This window comes from Typopeltis vanoorti, chromosome 2 (assembly GCF_054136105.1).
Source record: "Typopeltis vanoorti isolate ZY-2024b chromosome 2, IOZ_Tvanoo_1.0, whole genome shotgun sequence".
Taxonomy (NCBI): domain Eukaryota; kingdom Metazoa; phylum Arthropoda; class Arachnida; order Uropygi; family Thelyphonidae; genus Typopeltis; species Typopeltis vanoorti.
In genome coordinates, this window is record NC_143550.1 from 113,249,782 (window position 1) to 113,272,668 (window position 22,887).

Here is a 22,887-nt window from a genome sequence, read left to right on the forward strand (position 1 = left end):
GCTGAACACATTCACTACAATTCTCATTCACAATCTTTTTAAACTACTTTTTCAATAAATATCTGCAGAAATCATTTATATAAACAGCCATACCTTCCTGCCAGTGCAGCCTGTTTTCATAAATGGGATTCTGGTGACTGTGATAAGTATTGTTGCTATAATGCATGCCTTCCAGAGAAAATGTGAAACACCACCACCATCATCACAAGTATCATTAGGCATGTTATGTGCAGTCTCTCCATTGTTGTGTAACCTCTGTATGCAATTGCTGGCATAGGAGATGTCTTTAATGTTACACATGTTAATTAATGACTTCCAAATGTTGTGAAGGATCATTCCTTGATTTCTATTTAATGTGCCTTTTGAGAGAATAACCTTGGAGGACTCACTGAACAGCCTGTCGAAGGAATTCTCTTCTGAGTAGGGCATGGAGGATGCTTGTTAATTTACCATGTGATGTGCTTTGAGCATGTGTGCTAAGAGTCCGCTTTTTCCCTTCCCATTTTGTTTTCAACGTCACCTATATGTTCTTTGTTACAGATTTCTAAACTTCTCCCAGTCTGACCTATATATATATATATATATATATATCTTTCCAGAAGAGCATGGTATCTTGTATACACCTGCATGTTTATAAAATGGAACTTTGTCTTTAGTGGAGTAAAAAAATAGTATCAATACACAATTATATACAAGTTAAAAATCTGGTAATTATCAATCAAACAAGTCTACTTGTAGTGGGGAAAAAAAAAAAAACTCTATTCTTTAATGCCTTTTCATTCTTCAAAGGGAATATTGCAAAACTCTTTTAGCCTTTTGCAAATCAGCAGTCTATTGGCAGAATTTTTTTTCTCAGTTGTAGGTTTAAAAATATGAGTTTCTGGAAGAGGAACCCAGTTGCTACAAAGACTGACTAACTTGGGAGCTGATGAAAACTTTTAGTTGCTGACTAGAAATGAAATTATGATAATTCTGCTGATAATCTCACATTTGCCACAAGGACCAAGATAAAATAAAAGATGATAAAAGTACAACCAAACAAAACAACAAACACCATACAAAAATGTTGAAAGTTTTTCCACTTGGCTATATCACTATAAATTAAAGATGCCAAGAAATTATTTTCTTGGTTTCATCCTTTATCCAAGTGTAAGCAAACATAGTTTATGCATGAAGTAACTTCATGACTGGGCTACTTGTATATAGCAGTAGATGAGTTCACACCAATTGCCTTAGTATCCCATAATGCAATCCCTATCACTATCTGAATAATGTATGAAGATTAGTGTTTAAGGTACTGGTTGTGGATGATCTTGAAGTGCGGAAAATATCTCAACAATTAATGGAAAGTATTTCCACTTGGTTAAAAAAGTAAATTATGCTAGACAAGAAATTATATTCTTGTTTTAATCTTTCACCTAAGCATAAACAACACAAAGTTTGTGAATAAAGTATCTTTACAGTAAAACTAGGCTTTTACTGTATTGTTGTTGTTGGCCTCAGTTCAATTGCCTTAGTATCCAATAATGCACAACACACTTGCTTTTGGAAGTTTGATTATACTTGGGTAAATGATTAAAACAAGAATTTCTTGCCTATTATAGCACTCTATGTTTTGTTGAATGAGTAGGATGAATGAAATGTACTATCATCAGGAAAGTTCTGTATAGGATTAGTGGTGATTAATAGTAGAATGTTTCTGTATTTCTTTATGTATACAAGAAAAAGCATAGTTGATAAAGCCTAAAGGCACTTCTCCATTGGTGAAGCTTGAAGAGAAGAAACCCTTACACCATGCAAACATACTGGAAGATCAGTGTGACTAAAAGATGGTAATTTATTAAGCAAGTTTCAATGTCAGACAAAGTTAAAAGCTCTGGAAACATCATGTTTCCAGATACTAAATACTAAATGTTTTTTTCTCCAAACCTTTCCATTTCATGTGTCCAGTGGTGGGTGATGCAGGCTAAGAAGTCAACCATGGATCTAGATTGGTAGAATCTAAACTGGTGGTCACTTATTAACTGTTAATGACTTTTGCCATTACTCTGAAGTGATGGCAATTGGTGTGTAGCTTCTCTCTCTCTTTTTTTTTTGAACAGATTGAATATATGCTTGCTTCTGCACATTGAAATAAATGCCAGAAGATTGTACAAATGGAATATTGAAAATATTCATAAACAGAAATTTGAGAATAAGAGTGAGAGAAGTTATGAAATATATAAAGCTCAGGTCAGAAAAGTAACGAGCATTGTGAGAAAAGCTAAAATGGAGTACGAAAAGAAACTGGTCATATAAGCTAAAGGCAATCCAAAAGAATTTTATTGTTATGCTGCAGGCAAAAGAAAGAATGAATGTGGAAGAATAACTTTATTGAATGCAGATGGTGCACGAGTGTTGGAAGCAAAGGAGATTGTTCAGTTAATGAATGCTCACTTTGCTAAAATATATCAACCAGGTGTATGTAGCATGGTGCACAGTGCTACTGCTATGTTGGATGAAGAGCTCTTGCATAACCTGGATAAGAATTTGTCAATAGGGACAGATGGAATATCAGCCCGTTTGTTAAAGGAATGTTCAGCTGGATTGGCTAGGCCTTTCACACATTTGTATAACTTGAGTCTCAGCTCAGGAATAATACCACAGGAATGGAAGGAATGTATGATAGTTCCATTGCACAAGGGTGGTGCAAAAACTGATGTTTCTAATTACCGACCTGTTAGTATCTCTGGTGTGTGGTAGTGAAGATTTTAGAGAAGCTGGTAAGAACTCGCATACAGAAATGGGTAGACAAGCATTCTGCACTTGCAGGGAACAGCATGGGTTTACTAAAGGAAGGTCATATTTTAGCAATTTGCTCATATTTTATAACAATGTTATGGCCAAGTTGGATAAAGAGAATGGATACACTATGATAATGTTGGATTTTTCTAAGGCATTTGACAGGATACCACACGATAGGCTGTTGTGTAAACTGGAGAATATGGGATTGGAATATAATCTATTGACTTGGATCAGGGGATGGTTGACAGACATATATCAAAAAGTGGTATACAGTGGGTGTGAATCTGCTAGATTTAAGGTAACCAGTGGTGTCAGGGTTCAGTCCTTGGACCATTATTGTTCAATCTATACATTAATGACATCAAGCAGGGTCTATCATCAGATTTGCAATTGTTTGCCGATGATGCGAAGATAGGTAGGGCAATCAGGGATGCTACTGATATTCAAGCAATTACAAAATGATTTGAATAGACTGGAAATCTGGGCAAGCGAAAATGGTTGTCAGTTTAATGTTGGTAAGTGTAAAGTTATGCACTTTGGCATGATTTGAGTTCCAGCAGCATATTATATTAGCGGAGTTATGCTACAAGAAACTGAAGAGGGCAATGGATCTTGGTGTATTGGTGGATAAGAATTTCAAGTTCAAAGGTCACATAGCAAAAGTTGCAAATTCAACTCAGAGGATAATTGCTATGTTGAAGCAAATCTCGATAACCTTTATAAGGCTTTGATAAGACCACACCTGGATTATTGTGCACAGATTTGGTCTCCCGGGTTTCAAGGGGATAAAAAAAGCTGTGGAAAGGGTGCAAAGAAGAATTACAAAGATTATATCTGGATTATGTGGATAGATTGCGAGTATGTGGAGTGCAGATTCTGGTTAACAGGAGAAAGAGGGGGAGTGATATGATAGAGGTCTATAAACTTTTGAATCGGTGTTATAGCATTTCAAATGATGGAATTTTTCATTATATGGAAGGCGGGAAGAGAACACGGGGACATCCATGGAAGTAAAAGTTGTTCACAGTCAAGAAAGAGATAAGAGCAAGGTTTTTCTCCCAGAGAGCAGTGAGTGAGTGGAATAATTTGCCCTTAGGGGTAATGAGTGCATCTAGTATAAATGAATTTAAGGGAAGGTATGATAGCTGGGTTGGGTAATTTACAGCCTCCCTCGATGAGTCCTTGATGCCCTGGAGGTCTTAGATGATAATAATAATAATAATAATAATAATAATAATAATAATATAAGATAGGTGTTAGCTCTGGAGCACAACTTTAGAATACAACCGGAGAGATGCCATTGGTACTGCAAGACTTTTTAGTGCCAAAGTTGTAAATTATATTATTCTTATGTGTTTTAGGCAACAAACCACAGGAGGCATATGGTTCTCAGTTTTTAGCACAGATAAGCTTTGGTTAGCTATGCAGGAGTTGGAGGAGAAGAGTGATGCTAAGAGTTGACCAGACAGCCTCCTAAGTCATTATTGACAAGTTCAGGCCAGTGTATTATTTAGCATCCAGCCTACAGCAACACATTTTCATTAATGCACCCTCAAAACTTTTCTGTCATAGCACACTTAAAAAAGGTGTCAGAGGAATACTGATAGCAAGTGAAATAAACTTGGTGATATCTGATAAAGAAATAGGAATGACCTGTAAAGCAAGTTGAAGAGGTTGGACAGGAACTTGGAGATCTTGTGTAGAAGGTTTCCTACACAAGATCACTGTGTTAACAAAAGTTAACAATACTCCTGAGGGATAATTAGATTTATGCAATTTGGGTAGTCCATATATTGAAGTCCAAGTCCACATACAAACCTATCAGCCAAATCAGTCTACTTTTACTTTCTCCAAAAAACAAAGTGAACCCTCTGATATTATGTAGTCTACCAAATTCCTTTAACTGAAATTTATCCTACTTTGGAAAAACTGACTATTCCATTGTAAAATATATTTCTTAACACCAGTCTAACATTACACTGAATAAACATAAGTTAGGCTTGCAGAACATGGTATTAATAACACCAGCCACAGGATTCTTTGGAAAGATGCTAAGTTGCTACACAGAAGCATTTACAAATTCAAACACCATCTTACGCTAAGTGCTGAAATCTTCCTTCATCATCCAACCTACATAATTGACTATCCACGTCCAAAATTTGGGCATGCGTTGATAACAACTGTATGCATTTTTCTTTCTTTTTTTTTTTTCAATACAGTCAGTCCTCAACTTATGACACACGCAACATGACTACTTGTTGTAAAATAAAGAAATAAAATAAAATCCGTTAACATGTTCACACTGTATTTAGTGTACAACAAAAATTCTACTGTGGTGTACAAGTTTGTGCCTACAAGTGTTGTGAGTCTTGCAACACTTGCAGGTGCAAACTTGACTGACTTGTCTGTTTGCTTACTTGGGAAATGGAGTAAATAAAACCAGGTTTATATTTAAAATAACTTGGTATCTTTAACATATATTATACCCAAGGTAGGGGTGCTTAAGGGTCAAAGCTGTATAACTGAGAAGAGACCTCCATATAGCCTTTAAAGGAATGCGGAGAACCGACCAGGGCTTCTGACCTAATGTCCAATCCTCACCTTCTCGTGGTGCACCCTGTTGGGTATCTACTTTGATACAAAACGAACGAGGATGGGCTGGCAATTTGGGATTTAGCCGACCAAATTGTATTCTTATTGGTTAAACCAAAATAAAAAATGATGGTACAACATGACAAAATTTCATGCCGGCTGGGGCGTCGCCCGGTTAAACAAGGCCCCCGTTGTTTTCGCCAGGGAACCAGGGCGAACAGCGAAAAGTCAGCTACTGGAACAAATCTGAAAACAAACCCCAACTCAACATCACCAGAGTTAAAGATCGGTACTATCAACGTACAAAGCCTGAATGGCAAAGAAATGGAGCTAGCTGAGGAATTAGATAAGTACCAGATCGACATAATAGAGGTGACTGAAACAAAAAAGACCAAAACTGGTGAGATCTTTCTGAGCAATAAATACAAAATGTTATATTCAGGCAATAACAATCAAGGAAAAGAAGGAGTAGCCATAGTATTCAACACAAAATACGAGGCTAATCTTCTTGAATGGCAGTCAGTCTCAAGTAGAGTAATGTGGGCAAATATGAGAATGGGGAACTGGACAATGAGACTTATTTGTGCCTATGGTCCCACAGAAGGTTCTACTAAGGTAGAAGTGGAGGAATTTTTTGAGGCTTTAGAAAAAGCAACTGACACAATGAAAAAGGAAAAGTTGGTCCTTGTTGGGGATCTAAATAGTAGAGCAGGAAATGATTGTGAGACATACAAAAATATTTTGGGAAAATTTGGAGAAAAGAGCAAAGCTAATAATAATGGCAAATATCTGTTGGATTTCTGCTCAGGACATGGACTGGTTATTACTAACACCATGTTCCAACATAAAAATGTGCACAAATTCACATGGAGAGAAGAGGCTAGGAATAAGAAAAGTCTCATTGACTATGTTATTGTTGATAGTGATGTTTTCTCCCTGGTGCAGGACACCAGAGTGTACAGAGGATTTGAAATTGGAAGTGATCACTATTTAGTCTTGAGCAGGATAAAATTGAATTTCATATTGAAAAGAATAACATGTAAGAAAGTTTTAAAGCGAATAAAAGTTGAGCAGCTCTCAGATGTAAACTGTAGACTAAAATACAGAAATATTATTGAAAAGAAAATGAAAGAGTTTGAGAACAGGAATCAAACCTTGGAGATTCAGTGGCAAACTCTGAAGGAAACATTGATTGATTCTGCCAGAGAGGCATGTGGTGAGGTTGTGTGCAAGGATAAAAAAATCAGAACTCCCTGGTGGACACAGGAAGTTAAAGAGGCAGTGAAGGAAAAGAAGAAAGCATATCAAAAGTTCCTGGCAAATAAGTCAGCTTTTACTCTTACAGAATACAGAGACAAATGTAAGAAAGCTAAACAGTGTGTAAAACTAGCTAAACAAAAGTCATGGGAGGACTTTGGCAAGAATATAGAAAATAAATATCAAGAAGGTGGCAAAATATTCTGGAGGTTGTTGAAGAAGCTTAGGAATGGAGGAAAGAGTACTGTAAAAGGAATTAGAGATGATAAAGGTGAAATGAAAACAGGAGAAAAAGATATCCTTGTATGGAGTAATTACTTTGAAAAACTGCTAAATGAAACAAGCAGTGATGACAGCACAGTGATAAAAAACACTGACCAGGCATGCAGTCAGGAATACATATCCATACTTGAAGTAGAAAAAGCCATCAAAGGCTTGAAATGTGGAAAGGCAGCAGGAGTAGATGATATTCGACCAGAAATGCTGAAGTATGGTGGTATAAGAGTCTTACAGTGGCTGCACCGCATAGTTCAGAAAGCCTGGACAGAGGGACGAATTCCCGATGATTGGAGTAGAGCTCTCATAGTACCCATATATAAAAAGGGAAATAAAACTGAATGTGAGAATTACAGAGGTATTTCCCTACTGAGTGTTCCTGGCAAGATCTATGCAAGTATACTTGAGAAACGGTTGAGAAGAATTGTGGAAGAAAAGCTTGGTGAAGAACAAGCTGGATTCAGGCCAAATAGAGGCTGTCAGGATCAGATCTTCACTTTACGACAAATAGTCGCGAAAGAATGGGAATATAACAAAGATCTGTATTTAAGTTTTGTCGATTTGGAAAAGGCATATGACAAGGTGCCAAGAGAGAAGCTATTCAATACGCTGCAGTTATATGGTGTCAATGGGGCATTATATCAAGCAATACTTAGTCTTTATTTGAGTTGTGAGTCAGCAGTTAGAATTGAAGGAAGTACAGGAAGATGGTTTAATGTTAAATCTGGTGTGAGACAAGGATGTACATTATCCCCTCTGTTATTCATTATCTATATGGATCACATTATGAAGGAATGTGGTATTAAACCTGATATCAAAATTGGAGATGTTAATGTCAGCTCTTTGCTTTATGCGGATGATGTTATACTTCTAAATAAATCCGCTACAAGTCTTCAAGATTCTCTGACTAAATTGAATAGCTGTTGTAATAGATATGGTATGAAGGTCAGCAATAAAAAGACAAAGACAATGAAAATAGGCAGAATCATTGAAAATGTCAACTGTGTTGTGAATGGAGAACCTGTGGAACAAGTAAAACATTTCAGCTACTTAGGCACAATTTTTACTGAAGATGGTAAACTAAATATAGAAATAGACAACAGAATCAGCAAAGCTGGTATCGTGGGAAGTCAATTGAATAAATTCATATGGAATAAGAAAGAAATTAGTCGGAACACTAAATTAGCTGTATACAAGACAGTGTTCAAACCAGTTTTAACTTATGGATCTGAGAGCTGGGTCAGAAGTAAAACACTTGACCAAAGACTAGAGACCGCAGATATGAGAGTCCTAAGAAAGATTAGAGGCGTGAACAGATGGCATCAATGGCAATATCATATTAAAAATGAGGATATTAGGAAAGAACTTGACATTGTCAGCATCCAGGAATGCGTTAGCAGAGCTAATCTCAGATGGTATGGTCACTTAAATAAAATGGGAGAGGAAAGATTAGCAAAACAAGTGTTCTCTGCCAGGTTGGCAGGAAAACGACCCAGAGGAAGACCAAGATATAGGTGGATTGATACGGTACAAAGTGCCTTAGACGATAGAAATATAAGATCTGATAATGTTGGAGTCTTGACAAGTAACAGACTGATTTGGAGGAAAATTGTAGATAGGAAGTTAGTAATGATGTAATTTTTTCATGTAGTACTGTCATATCCTGTACACCCCTTGAGGGTACATGGCAGGAATTTGATGATGATGATGATGATGATATACCCAAGGTAAAAAACTTTCTACATCTATCTCTCATCCTGAGATTTTTATTTAATAAGGTCAAAGCACCGTATGGTAACTTGTGTTGGTAAAATATTTATAAGCTCTGTATTACTTAAAACTTAGTATTTCTTAGCCTGGCTCCCACTGATGAGACCTCAATAAAGGTCGAAACCGGTCTGGGTAGGTGGCCCCTTGCCTTTAATAGATAGCATCATACATCTCCTCCAGGAGATGTGCTTTGCATTAAGGGTAAATATTAAGAATAGTGATCAGAGCTTATTCTACCTTTACCACGAGTTGCCTTGGTCTTGCACTACGTACAGGATCAGCTTGACTTGCAACACTTACAGGCGCAAACTTGACTGACTTGTCTATTTGCTTACTTGGGAAATGGAGTAAATAAAACCAGGTTTATATTTAAAATAACTTGGTATCTTTAACATATATTATACCCAAGGTAAAAAACTTTCTATATATACATACATATATATACATACATATACACACACATATATACAGGGTGTTCGGGATAAATTTGACATATTTATAATTAATTATATTTTTCCGTAAGTTACATGTATTAACACACACTTCTCTTCATTTAAAAGTTTGGACCCTTCTTCATTCATATACAAGATGTCAGAAAGGATGGATAGCTGGAACCCACCTGAATCATGGAAGAGAATAACTTGTATCATGATGATTCGTGCCCGCCATCAAAATAAGGATATTACGACTGCTGCCCAATGCTCCCTGAATACAGTAAAAACAATCAGGCATGAACTAGAGACTTGCAATGGTGACTACGAGGATGTAGCAAGAAGAAAGATCCCTAGCAGACGATCTGATTGCGTTCGTACAGCAGAATTCCTCGCAAATCTGCAGGAACAGGTGTTGAAGAACCCTGGCATTGGAATTCGGGCTTTGTTCATGGAGTTGCTAACTGTAGTCAAGCCCTGGATAACAAGGGTAGCCAATGGTAGGCCGTATGTATGGCAGCAGGATTCGGCCCCTTGCCACACCTCTGGGAAAAGTCAAAAATGGTTGTCTGAAAATTTCTACGACTTCACCAGTCCAAATGTTTGGCCTCCAAACTCCCCAGACCTTAACCCCATGGATTATTTTGTATGGGGCGCAGTTGAAAAAGACACCAATCGCACTTCCAGTAATACAAAAGCCCAGTTAATGGATAAAATTAAAATAGTTTTTGCGGCCCTTCCCAGGGAGACTGTAGCATCAGCTTGTTCGAGGTTCCGAAGCAGAATTGAAGCTGTGATCGATGCTAATGGTGGTTATTTTGAGTAAATCTTGTTGATAGTATTGTAATTAACTCTGCCTGTAATGTTTTTTTGTCAATTCATTAAATTTAATAGATACAAAGAAGATTTTCTTTTTCCTTACGAAACTGTCAAATTTATCCCGAACACCCTGTATATATATATATATATATATATATATATATATATATATATATAGTGATCTCCGACTTATGACAGGATCAATGGAATGGAACTCCATAAGTTGAGGGCTGACTGTATATGTACACACACACATTATATATATACTGAACCCTAACAGTTAAATATTTATAACCTAGCATTCTTGCAACATGTGGTGCTGTTGAGCAGGAGAAAATTACATTAAGGTAAACTGGATGGTATGCAATTGTGAAATGATTCAGAGTCAATGACAAACAAAGTTATTCAATAATGTTTATTTTGATCATTTCATAAAATAACGTGATGCATGTCACAGAGCTAACATGTTGCAAGGAGATCTGGATGATCAATGGAGGTGGCATTCAATGTGCTGGCCTTTGTGCAGGAACAATACCTGATACTCCATACAGCATTGCATACACCAGAATGCAATTAACCTATTGAAAGATTTTGTCTTTTAAATCTGCCAGGTGAAGAAAATACAATTAAAAAAATATGTAAGCAAAGCTATATTCTTGTATATACTGTACAAGAATATATGTAGCTTTGCTTACATATTTTTGTATAGTATTGGACACCAGAATACCTAACAAATAGAAAAATTTGGAGTAACTTCCTATATATGATTTCTATACATAGAAAATGTATAGGAAACAAATTTTTAATTGTGTGCATCTTGTATAGTCCATGAGGATGGGGATATAATGGTTCCAAATCACAATGCTTAGAGGATGAACTTCATATAATATTTCTGAAACAAGCTATGAAACTGTTACTCATTGTCAGCTGATCTGCAGAATGAATCTCTGAAATGTTTTTCAGCATGATGCTATCATAAATAAGATCAATGCTTTTTATGTTTTTGCTTTAAAAAATTAATTAGTACAGAAGAGAAATAATGATTTTTATTAGTTAATAAAAAATTAATACCAAAATAAATTATAGTTGTTATTCAGGTGGTTGAAGTACATATTCCAATGCATGTATACTTGTGTATTCATGATCGAAATAGTGAAACATGATTTGTTTCCATATGCATTCAATTGTGATTTCAAAATAGAATGGGACAGAATTTTGGAATGCACCTCAAACAAGAATAAACTTTTATTCTTACCTGATGTCCAGTGAGTGCAGCCCATGGCTGAAATCCATAACTAAACATCTCCCACAATGTCACACCATATGCCCAAACATCACTGGCTGAAGTAAACTTCAAATATGTAATGCATTCTGGTGCACACCTAGAAAACATTTTAAAAAGTCAAGAATCATTTAAATATACTGATAGCTGATCACATAATAGTAAGTAAAAAAAAAATAAATAAATAAATAAAATATAGGATGAATTTTTAGAGTACGAAATAGATACATACCAGGCTATTGGGAGTTTCAAATTAACATTGAAATTAGTTTGATAATAGTCCTTGCCAACACCAAGGGCCCTGGACAAACCAAAATCACTGATTTTTACCTGTGAAACAGAACAAATTATATATATATTTTTAACAGATTCAAGAAATTTTTATTTATTTATTATTTTTTTTTTTAAAAAAGATTCAGCTTTTGAATTTTAAGATAAATATAAAGAATTATTTTAGAGAATTGAATACAAAATATATGATATTTTATATGTGGAACTACAGCACTGGTGATTATGAGAAGCTCAGGAGACAGCTTGGATGTGTAGCATGGAATGATGAGTTGGGTGAAAAGTAGCATTGATTATCTTCAAGAAGTCATGTTCTTCAAATTAATCTCTTCATTCATCCATTCTTCAAATGGATGAATGAAGAGATTAAGTATGCTATACAGAGAAAAAAAAAGCATTATGGAGGCAACATAAGAGGAGTAGTAATAATCAATTCCATGAGGAATACAAAGAATAGGCAAGGAGGGTGACTTCGTTGGTAAGGGTAGCAAAAGTTCAGTATGAGCAGCAGTTAGCTAATGAAGCCAAAAAAAAAAAAAAAATACTAGGGAGTTCTTTTGATATGTAGCCAACAAAATAAAAATAATAATGATAGGGTGGCAGTGATTAGAGAAAATGATATAAGGACAACTGCTGCAGAAGATATAGTTGAGATATTTAATGAGCAGTTCATAAAGGTCTTACATCCTTGTGAATGTTACATCATGGAAGGTTTGAGAGCAGTGGATGAGGAGAAGGAGAGATTGACTGTGAGTAATGAAAAGATATATGAAGAATTAAGCAAACTTGATATTAATAAGGCTGTGGGACTTAATGATATATCACTGTATATTTTTGAAGGAATGCCAAGGAGTTGACATCTTCCTTGACATATCTGTTTGAGTTTTGTATTGGGTCAAGTTCCAAAGGAGTGGAAGGAAGGCAAGATTGTGCTGCTTCATAAGGAGGTGACAGAATTCAAGCATCAAATCACAAACCTATCTGTGTTAAATATTGTGATTAAAGTGTTGGAAAGACTGGTGAAAATCAGGATCCAAAATTGGGTTGACAACAATAGTATTATCTTTAATGGATTTGCTAAAGGGAGATCATGTTTTTAGTAATCTACTTACTTATTACAATCAGGTGACAGCAGCATAGGATGTGAGAGATGGATACACAGTAGTATACTTAGACTTTGTAAAGGCTTTTGATAGATTACCGAATGATAAGCTGATAGTCAAACTAAAACAGATGGGGTTGGATATTAGACTAGTGCACTGGATTGGAGATTGGCTGTCTGATAGATATCAACAAGTCGTGTATGGGGGAGCAATATCCCAAAAGAGGAAAAGTCAGAAGAAAAGTAGTGGTGTGCTCAGCAGTCTGTTTTAGGGCAATTGCTGTTTAATCTGTATGTTAATGATATTGGGAAAGATTTGAATAGGGATATACAGTTATTTGCAGATGATGCAAAGTTGGGATGAACTATGAGGAGTAGGGCAGATGTTGTGGCCTTATAATAGACTGAGTGAATGGACATGGGAGTGGGGATGGCAGTTCAATGTTGCAAATGTAAGGTTTTAAAATTTGGAAAACAAAAATGGGATGTAGAATTTTCTCGTGGTGGGGATATATTGTTGGAGGTGGAGTAAATAAGATATCTTGGGGTGGTGGTGGATAAGGATCTGAATTTAAAGGGAATATTGCCAAAATTGTTAGGAGGACAAAATGGGATGTAGAATTTTCTCATGGTGGGGATATATTGTTGGAGGTGGAGTAAAGATATCTTGGGGTGATGGTGGATAAGGATCTGAATTTAAAGGGAATATTGCCAAAATTGTGAGGAGGACAAAACAAAATTTTGGAAATGATACAGACAATACTGACTTGTAGAAGTAAGGAGATTCTGGTTCTATTGCTTAAGGCTCTGAATAGGCCACATATGGACTACTGTGCACAGATTTGATCACTTGGTTTTCAAAAGGATGAAGAGATGTTGAAGATGGCCCAGAGGCAATTGACTAAAATAGTTTCTGATCTCTGAAATGTTGATTATAAAGAAAGGCTGAAATGATGCAATTTGCAGAGTCTAGTGGATAGAAAGAAGAGGGGTGATATGATAGAGACAAGTTAGCAAGGTTGCTGGAGAGTGGGAGAAGTGTAAGGTAGTACCACTGCATAAGGGTGGTGGTAGAATGGAGTTATCAAATTATAGGCTTGTTTGTATTTCTTCTGTAGTTAAGATTTTGGAGAAATTGCTAGGACCTTGTATACAGAATTAGACAGATGAGGGCAATATTATTTATGTAGGCGAGCATGGATTTGTTAAAGGATGCTCTTGTTTTAGTAATCTGGTTACCTTTTACAATAGAGTAAAAAGAGCAATGGATGAGGATAAAGCATACACTAATGTTTTTAGATTTTTCAAAGGCATTTTACAGGATGCCACATGATAAATTGATTCTTAAGTTGCAACATATATGGATTTCGATATCAGGTTAGTGGATTGAATTGGTGATTGGCTCTCTGATATCTGTCAGAGAGCCAATCAAATATATGGAGGAGAAGTATCAGGGAGTAGGAAAGTTACAAGTGGAATTCCACAAGGTTCGTTACTGAGGCCATTGCTTTTTCAATCTTTATGTCAATGATATTGTCACAGGACTACGGGGAGATGTTCAGTCGTTTGCAGATGATGTGAGCTTGGGGAGGGTTATTAGTAAGAGTGCTGTTTTGACTCTTCAAGAAGATTTGAATAAGCTGGAAAGGTGGGCAAACAAAATGGGGATTTCGTTTAATGAACTAAATTAAACTTTTTAAAATTTGGAATCCACAGATGGGCTACTTCATACCCACTTGGTGAGTTATACTGGAAGAAGTGGAGGAATCAAGGTATCATTAGATGATTATGGATATAGATTTAAGTTCCAAGGACATATTACAAAGGTTGTGAAGACAACACAGAATTGCTGTAATGCTGAGAAGAATATTGACCATGAGAAATAAAAGTGTGGTGGTCCCATTGCATAAAGCTTTGGCCAGACCACATCTGGATCTCTGTGATTAGATCTGGTCACCTGGATTTGAAGGGAATGAAGTAACCCTATGCAGAGACAGATAACAAAAATGATATCAGGACTGTACAACGTGGATTAAAAGGATAGACTAAGCGCATGTACACGGCAGATTTTGGTGAATAGAAGATATGGGGGATATGATCAAGACATTTAGGCTGTTGAAGGGTCATTATTGTGTTAACATTGATGAGATTTTTCATATGAGTAGAATGAGGGGAAGGAGCAAGGAATAGGGGTCATCTCTGGAAGATGCAAAAATTTCTTTCTACAACAGAAAGAAATATTTCATTATGACTGCAGTGTCTAAGAGGTAAGATTTTTGTTTGAGTTCTTATTCGATTTTTATTACACATTTTTATTCAACTATACCTTGTTTTTTGCAAAGACGAGAATGTTGCGGGCTGCTAAATCTCGATGAATAAGTCTTTTCGCCTCTAAGTACTGCATGCCATCACAAATTTGTAATGCAAACTCACAGAGTGATATAACAGGGAAACTGGGACGTAATGCAGGCTCCTTAAGGCATTCAAGCAAAGAACGGAGTGGAGCAAGTTCAGTCACCTGGAAAACAAACAAATGAAACTATTCATTTTCCTGAAAGCTCAAATATATGCCTTCAATAAATGAAAACATTACATATTTACCAACAAAATAATAATAATAATAAAATAAAAAGAGAAAGGATGGAAAATAAGCCTTCTTGGTACATCTTCCTCTCCCATTCTCTTTCTGGTGGAGTAACTACTTCTGTATGTTGCAAACCTACCTTCAATGGCTATCATATGCAGCAAGATTCAGCAACATATTATCCTTCTCCAACTATGGGTATCATAAAATTTCTGAGCACGACTCATGTCATTTGCTCACCCTTCTGACCTTAAAGTAGAACTTAACAACACATAATCTATTATAACAGAATGGCTTCTTCCCACAGAAGAGTCAGTGCATCTTTGACTCCTATAAGCCTATTCCTGAGAACCCTGAACATGTATGGAGAATTCCAATTCCTTATGTTACTGAATTTCTGAACCAAGGATCCTCAAGAATAATTTAATGCCCATGTTTTTTCCTTCCTGTCAACAAACTCTCTTTCTTGTAATCCCCCCCCCACTCCCCCAGTTACCAAGTTCCTTGTGATGTGATTGCCATCTCTCTCTCTCTTTGGACAAATAGGACATGGCTCAGAAAAGATAAGCAGACATCAATCCTATATGAATCATATAAATCCCCAGAAATCTGGTCTAGCAGAGCATGGAGTCTACACTGATCATTAAATCTTCTAACCTAAGACCCATTTACTACATCTCTCTGCCATTTTAAATGTGAAAGTTTGTTCGATCAGAGTAGTAGTGATGTAGTATAAGTTCTACTACATCACTCTAGTGCAAAGAGTATCATTTTGTTTTGGATCACATCTTGTAATCTCATATTCTGTATTATTGTAGCATGCTGCTTATATCTTTTGAAATTCTTGTCTTGTTGAATTGTCTGTTTGCTGAGAATATGTTACATTTAGATCAAAATATCTGATTTAATAGTGTTATTAAATATCTGGATGTTGTGTGCTTTAGTGTTTTTAAAGAGATCGTATAGAAACCTGGAACTGAGAGCAGATCCTAGCAGTTTCTGATCTGCCTCAGAAAGCTTTGTTTCACCTTCCTTATGCAGAATGATTTGTAGATTGTTCTAATCCTCTGTCATTTTAATATGGTGCATAAATAACTTTATTGGGGTGGGGGAGGAAATTTTCTTGTTCTTTTTAAGGAGTTCAGTAAATTTTTTTGTTGTATTCATTTTCTTCAAATGACGTTAAGATGCCTGTTATTCCAGATGCAGGAGAAAATATACACTACCTTGGGTAAAGTTTTGAAAGTTCCTAGTTTCTGCACAGAGTGATGAGTGAAGTAGCATATCTGTCCATATGCAGATATCTATCTATATGTGTGGATTTAATTTTAATTTAACATTGCAGTAAATAGAACACAAGAGACCTACCTGACCCTCCCTCTCCTCCCCCCTTTCTCTTCTATTTGAATTATATTTATCCTGCAGTTCGGATTTAGACCACACTTAACCCATTCCTAAGAAGGGAAATAAATCTTTATCATCCCATTAATATCAAATTTCTATCACTTTAATTTCACCACCTAAAGTAATGGAAGAAACTATTAACAGTCAAATTATGTGCTACACAGTAATACCACACTAATAAATGATCATCAGTATACATTCTGTACTGTTGATCAATAAGGATCTTCTTCCCTGTCATAAACGTTCTGACAAATGCTACGAAAAAGTAGAACGAAATCTAAAGTGTTGCTCTTGACTACTCCAGCATCTGATTGTGTCCCCACACAATATATAATGACAGGTGGATTATGGAACTGTCCTTTACATAAGGCTGTTCTTTCACATTCTTTTCCTTTAATTAGTAGATTGATTAGTAGTCAGTTGGAAAAAATACTTTTTTCCAACTGACTACTAATCAACAGTTTTGTTGGACAGTTTGGTGCACTCCTCTTTCACATTTGACAAATCTTGTACTAGACATATCAACAGAACTTCCAGGTTATCAACTTCTACAACCCTAAATTCTGACCTCAAAACTGTTTTCTTCAATGTGGTGCTGATAACCTTGTAAGTAACTCAATCTTGTATTCTTTTTTTGCAAAAAATCTCATTTTTAATTCTGAGAACAGCATTCAATCCTGCTGTGTCCATTAAATAATAATATTCAGTGGTTGGGTGGATTTGAGATTTGTAAAAAACAATAGTTTTTACAAATTAATCTTGCCATAAATATCATCTCCAGCGCATCCAAAAAATTTGTTATTTTTTTCTTTCATTGAAGACATTATTAGTAATAGTAACTTAATAATAATGCCTTCAATAAAAGAAAAAATAAATTTTTTGGATGCTCTGGAGATGATATTTATGGCAAGAAAAACTGGAAGTTAGCTGTTATTCCAAGAATCTCTTAGAATGCTATCAGGCAGTATTTTATACTTCCTGATGGCATCATATGAAAGAAATTATACAGTTATTATATAGCTGTTGAGGTTTCTTACTACTGGCATAGCATCAACAGAACAAAGAGAAAGAATTATCGACATATAAAACTGAAGAAGGTAAACTTCAGTTTTATATGTCAAACTGAAGTAGCAGATAAACCAGAAACTATGTTAGAATAAGTGATGACCAAAACAAAATGCTTCAAAATATCTAAAATAAGCTATTCATGAAATAGCTTATTTATAAAGTAAAAAAAGATAAAGTAAAAAAAGTAGCTATAGTATTTAACAATGAGCATAAAAATAACTATCTTAATGAAATGCAAATCAAATAATCAAGCATCTAAAAATCAAACATAAAACAATATTTATTCCATACCAGCATTAGTGCATTAGTATCAAGAACAACCCCATAAAGGCGAACAATATGCTCATGGTCAATAGTATGCTGTATAGCTGCCTCCTTAAGAAACTCCATGTGATCATTTTGCATTCTCTCTTTACTCAGGCATTTTATGGCCACCTGGATCTAAGTTTAAAAAAAGTTCTTTAAGTCAAGGAAGCATATAATATGAGAAAGATGCAAGTTCTAATTCTTTCAACAATTCTTAAAAATAACCATTTAAAACAGATTTAATTAAAACTAAAAATATGTACAATCACAGCATGTAATTACAGTATATAACAATCTCGAAAAACATTATGCGATCAAAATAATACATACTCGTTCTCCATCTTCATTGGTCCACACGCCTTGCTGTACAACACCAAATTCCCCAACTCCCAACTCTTTATTAATAACAATATTATCCACAGGAATGATATGCTTGCTTGGCACTTTAATAGGAGTCTTTTCTAATGTTGCGTCTGCAAGGTAAACTGAAGATCTGTCTGTTTCATCTTTATTTTTTGGTAAAATCATCTGCAATATTAAAAATATTTTTGTTATTTCTTATAAGAAATGAGTTGTCCTCAGATCCATTTGAAGATAGTTATGAAATAACATGAAGAGTATAATTAAGCCTTAGTGATGAAACAAAATGTGAAGAGCATAATTATGACGAGCACATTTTACTACTTCACAGAGAATAACTATAAAGACTTTTAATACCTATAAAGAGAGTTTTAAAAATAGATATTTAAATATAGCACTTGTGTAGCAGAACTGTAAGAACAATGTGACATTGCACCCTTCCAATGGAAAAGACCCAAGTTCAATTCTCATCGTGAAGAGAGGAATCTTTATATGGGCTTTTTCAATTGAAGGTGAGTTAGCCAATCTCATACGGAGGTAAGTTTTTCCTCCCAGTAGATTTATCATCCCACATATAGGCAAATCAGTCAACAGGACACATGCAATTTACAGACAAAAAATACTACTGGTGGTGGTGCTGGAGGTGGTAGTGTGTAGTAGGAGAAGCAAGTAGAAGAGTGGGTGCACTACAGTAGTTGTGTGCTCACCCATGAAGAATCCAAGGACTCCTTGGAGGTGTCATAATAATCATATTTTAAATATTTTAGATAAATATATTTATAAACATATATTTAAAACTATAATAATATACAGAATTTTTATCACTATTTGCACATAATGATAAATGAAATTAGAAACAATTGGGAGAATCCTGATATAGTGGAATGTATTATCATCAATGTTGTATAAGTAAATTTTACTCTTTAGAGAAACTTGTGACATTATGATTATGAATTATACACATGTTTACACAAGAATATTTTAATATTTGCCAAATATTGCAGTCTGAAAATAACAGACTATCTTCAGTGGCTACATAGGAACAGTTTTTAACAAGGTGGAATACCAACAATTGATCATTCAAAAGTAGAACGAGACACGTGACGTTACATTGCTAAGCATTAAAGAGAGGAAAAATTTCATCAGTGATGATTAAATTATAGGTATTAATTCACAATTTAATATAATAATCTTAATTAATAAATAACATCAGACTAATGTAGGAATTAAAAGTCTCAATTTAAAATAAAACTTTAATCTTTCCTATAAGGCCTTATCAGCCAACTCTTCTTATTTTATGACACTTATGCTAATAGAGTACTCAAGGGCCATGGGGTCTTTACATTTCTGGCCTTACAACTACGCTCTCGCTATAAACCTTACTATAATTTTTCTATAATCTACTCTTTCCCCTTCGATATACCCTATTCCTCCTATGGGTTTAAATTAGGAAGAAGGCTAGTTCAGAAGCCTTAAGGTAGCAGCCCTAACACTGAACTATTCAATCGTCAGGCTAGTCCCCTGACATGGAGAACATAATCCTACTTGTAAGCTGACAGAAAAAGATAATTGGATTGAATCTATGGGAAACGACCCTGGAATGGAAAAGGTAAAATAAAAATGGAAACAACAAAATATAATACACATAGCAAACTGGAATGTAAGAGGAATAACATATAAAGAAATAGAATTAGACCAATTATTAAATGAAAGAAATTTTAAAATAGCAATAATCACTGAAACAAAAAAAGAAATTAAAAGGAACTATGAAAACTGAAAATTTTAATGTGATATACAGTGGAGTCAACAGAAACCAAAGAGCACAAGCAGGAGTCATGATTTGGATTCATAACTCCCTTTCAAAACAGTTAAAACATTATAAATTATGGAATGAAAGAATAATAGAAGCTAGAAGAAAAATAGATAGAGGCTATTTAACAATAATTGGTTTATATGCCCCAGAAGAAGGAAGAGAACAGGATAATATTGATTTTTATAATCAGCTACAAAACATATATAATAAAATAAATAAAAATGATTACGTAATTTTAGCAGGAGACTTAAATGCAAGAATTGGAAACACGAAAATTAATAATAATATAGGAATACATGGAGAACATACTCTAAACAAGAATGGTAAAAAATTGATTGACTTTGTAGTTTATAATAACCTAAAAATAATGAATTCCTTCTATAAACATAAAGACATACATAAATATACTTGGCAGCAAGAGGATGGAAATCAATATTAGATTATTTCATATTAAATGAAAAGACATCAAAATTTTCACTAGATGTTAGAGTTCACAGAGGATATGAAATAAGCAGTGACCACTTCCTTGTTAAAATAAAATTAAGATTACCACCTAAATGGCTACAAGTAACAACAGAAAGAAAAATTGAAACATCTGTTTATAAAACTAGACAATTGAATGACACAAATGTACAATGGCTATTTATATGAACAAAGAATTAACCAATATCTAGATAAAAGAAAACAAAATGAAGAAATAGAATGGCTTAATATTAAAACGATACTAAATGCAACAGCAAATGAAAGCTTAGGAAAGACCAAAAAAATCAATAAAAGGAAAAAAACTGAAGATCTGATGATACAATCAAAGAAATAATCAAAAAGAAACCTATCACAAATGGTTAGGCAGTAAAAGACTAGAAGATGAAATAGAATATAAAAGAATAAGAGCCATAGCTAAAAGAGAAGTCAGAAAAAGACAGAGAATCGTGGAACAAATTTGTTTCTAATTTAGAACATGATTTATATAAAATAAGACCCAATGTATATAAGATTTTGAAACACTTAAATGCAGATACCAAAGAAAACATAAAATTAAACACTGAATTGAAATTAGAAGAATTTCTAAATTACTACACAGAACTGTGGACAGACAAATATTTTAAAAAAGACAACTGGCAAACAATCAATGAAAATGAAAAGGAAATAACTAAAGAAGAATTAGAAATCAGCCCTGAAAAAAACAAGAAACGGAAAATCACCTGGAGAAGATAAGCTAGGTTCAAAACTATATAAATACGCAGGAATAAGATTCAAAGAAAGACTCTTATTATTTTTAAATAAAATTTACTCAACTGCTACCCCCCCCCCCCCCAATAGAATGGAAAAAAGCAATTGTGATTCCTATCTTTAAAAAAGGTAATAGAGATGACCCTAAAAACTACAGAGGTATCAGTATACTAAATTCCTGTTACAAAATATATAGCAGAATCTTAAATAGCAAACTAATGAAATATTCCAAAAACTTTATTTTAGAAGTAAAGAATGGATTTAGAAAAGGACGATCATGTATAGACCTGGCCTTTTGCCTAAAATTAATAATAGAGAAAAGAAGAGAATACAATTTAGAAACACATATTGTATTTATTGACTTTGAAAAAGCATTTGACAAAGTTAAAAGAAACATATTATTTAACATATTAAAAGAAAGACAAATTCCAAGTAATATCCAAAAAGCTATCATAAGTATATATGAAAATAATCAAATACAAATAAGATTAAATCACAAGCTATCATATACGAGAGAGATAAACCAAGGGGTCCGACAGGGATGCCCCCCCCTCTCGGCAACTCTTTTTAATATCTACTTAAATGAAATAATAATAAAATGGAATAAAAATTTACATCAAGGAATTAAACTTTCTCCTAAGGTAAGCTTAAACACTCTCCTCTTTGCAGACGACCAAATAATAATTACAAATTCTGAAGATAACTAACAGAAAGCTATTTTAGATCTAAATGAGATATCCAAAGATTATGGTATGATAATATCAACAGAAAAATCAAAAACTATGGCCTTTAAGGACAAGATCCAGCAAGAACTAAAATAGTAATAGATAACAAGATCTTAGAACAGGTGAATTCATTTAACTAGCTAGGATGTATGATCACATATGAAAATAAAAAAGATATAAACATAAAAATTGCAAAATATTTAAAAATAACAGGTGTAATTAACTCTATATTTAAACCAAACCTAGTTCAAAAACAAACCAGACTAAAAGTATGCAATACATTAGCCCTACCAGTCTTAATGTATGGAATCGAAATCTGGACAATAAAACAAAAAGACAAACAAAGATTAACAACAGCAGAAATGAAGAAATTATGAAAGAATTAAACCAAGAACCAGTAATAGTAAAAATTAAAAAATATAAACATAAATGGATGGAACACGTTCAAAGAATGAAAACAGAAAGATTACCAAAACAAGCCTTAAAGTACAAGCCATTAGGAAAAAGAAAACCAGGACGTCCTCTTAAACGATGACTTCTAAGGAGAAACAGGCCATGCTAGGCCTGTTAAATTCATCATCATGCATATCAAGGATTATGATGAATTTAAAATAAAAATAAATAAATAAAAAATTAATGTTATCCTGATTAAACTTTCTCATATTTTTGATAAGGATATACAGTCATTTCAATTCAAGTTAGGGCGTTGAAGTAAGGCTTCAGTACTCTGTTTGAAGAGGTGTTCAAATTTATAGCGACATCTGTGTAGAAGGCGAGTCTTGGACCAGAGGATGTT

At 34.4% G+C, this 22,887-nt stretch overlaps 1 protein-coding gene across 1 annotated transcript in view; it reads right to left on the bottom strand.

Moving 5' to 3' along the window:
- Ack-like (activated Cdc42 kinase-like) overlaps positions 1–22,887 on the bottom strand; it is a 290,445-nt gene that overhangs the window by 98,664 nt on the left and 168,894 nt on the right. The window contains exons 3-7 of the mRNA XM_090407542.1: positions 18,294–18,491; positions 17,949–18,098; positions 14,928–15,119; positions 11,444–11,541; positions 11,185–11,311 (exon numbers count right to left, since the gene is read on the bottom strand). Of these exons, the coding sequence (XP_090263668.1) occupies positions 11,185–11,311; positions 11,444–11,541; positions 14,928–15,119; positions 17,949–18,098; positions 18,294–18,491 (765 nt within the window). The remainder of the gene's footprint in view (positions 1–11,184; positions 11,312–11,443; positions 11,542–14,927; positions 15,120–17,948; positions 18,099–18,293; positions 18,492–22,887) is intronic.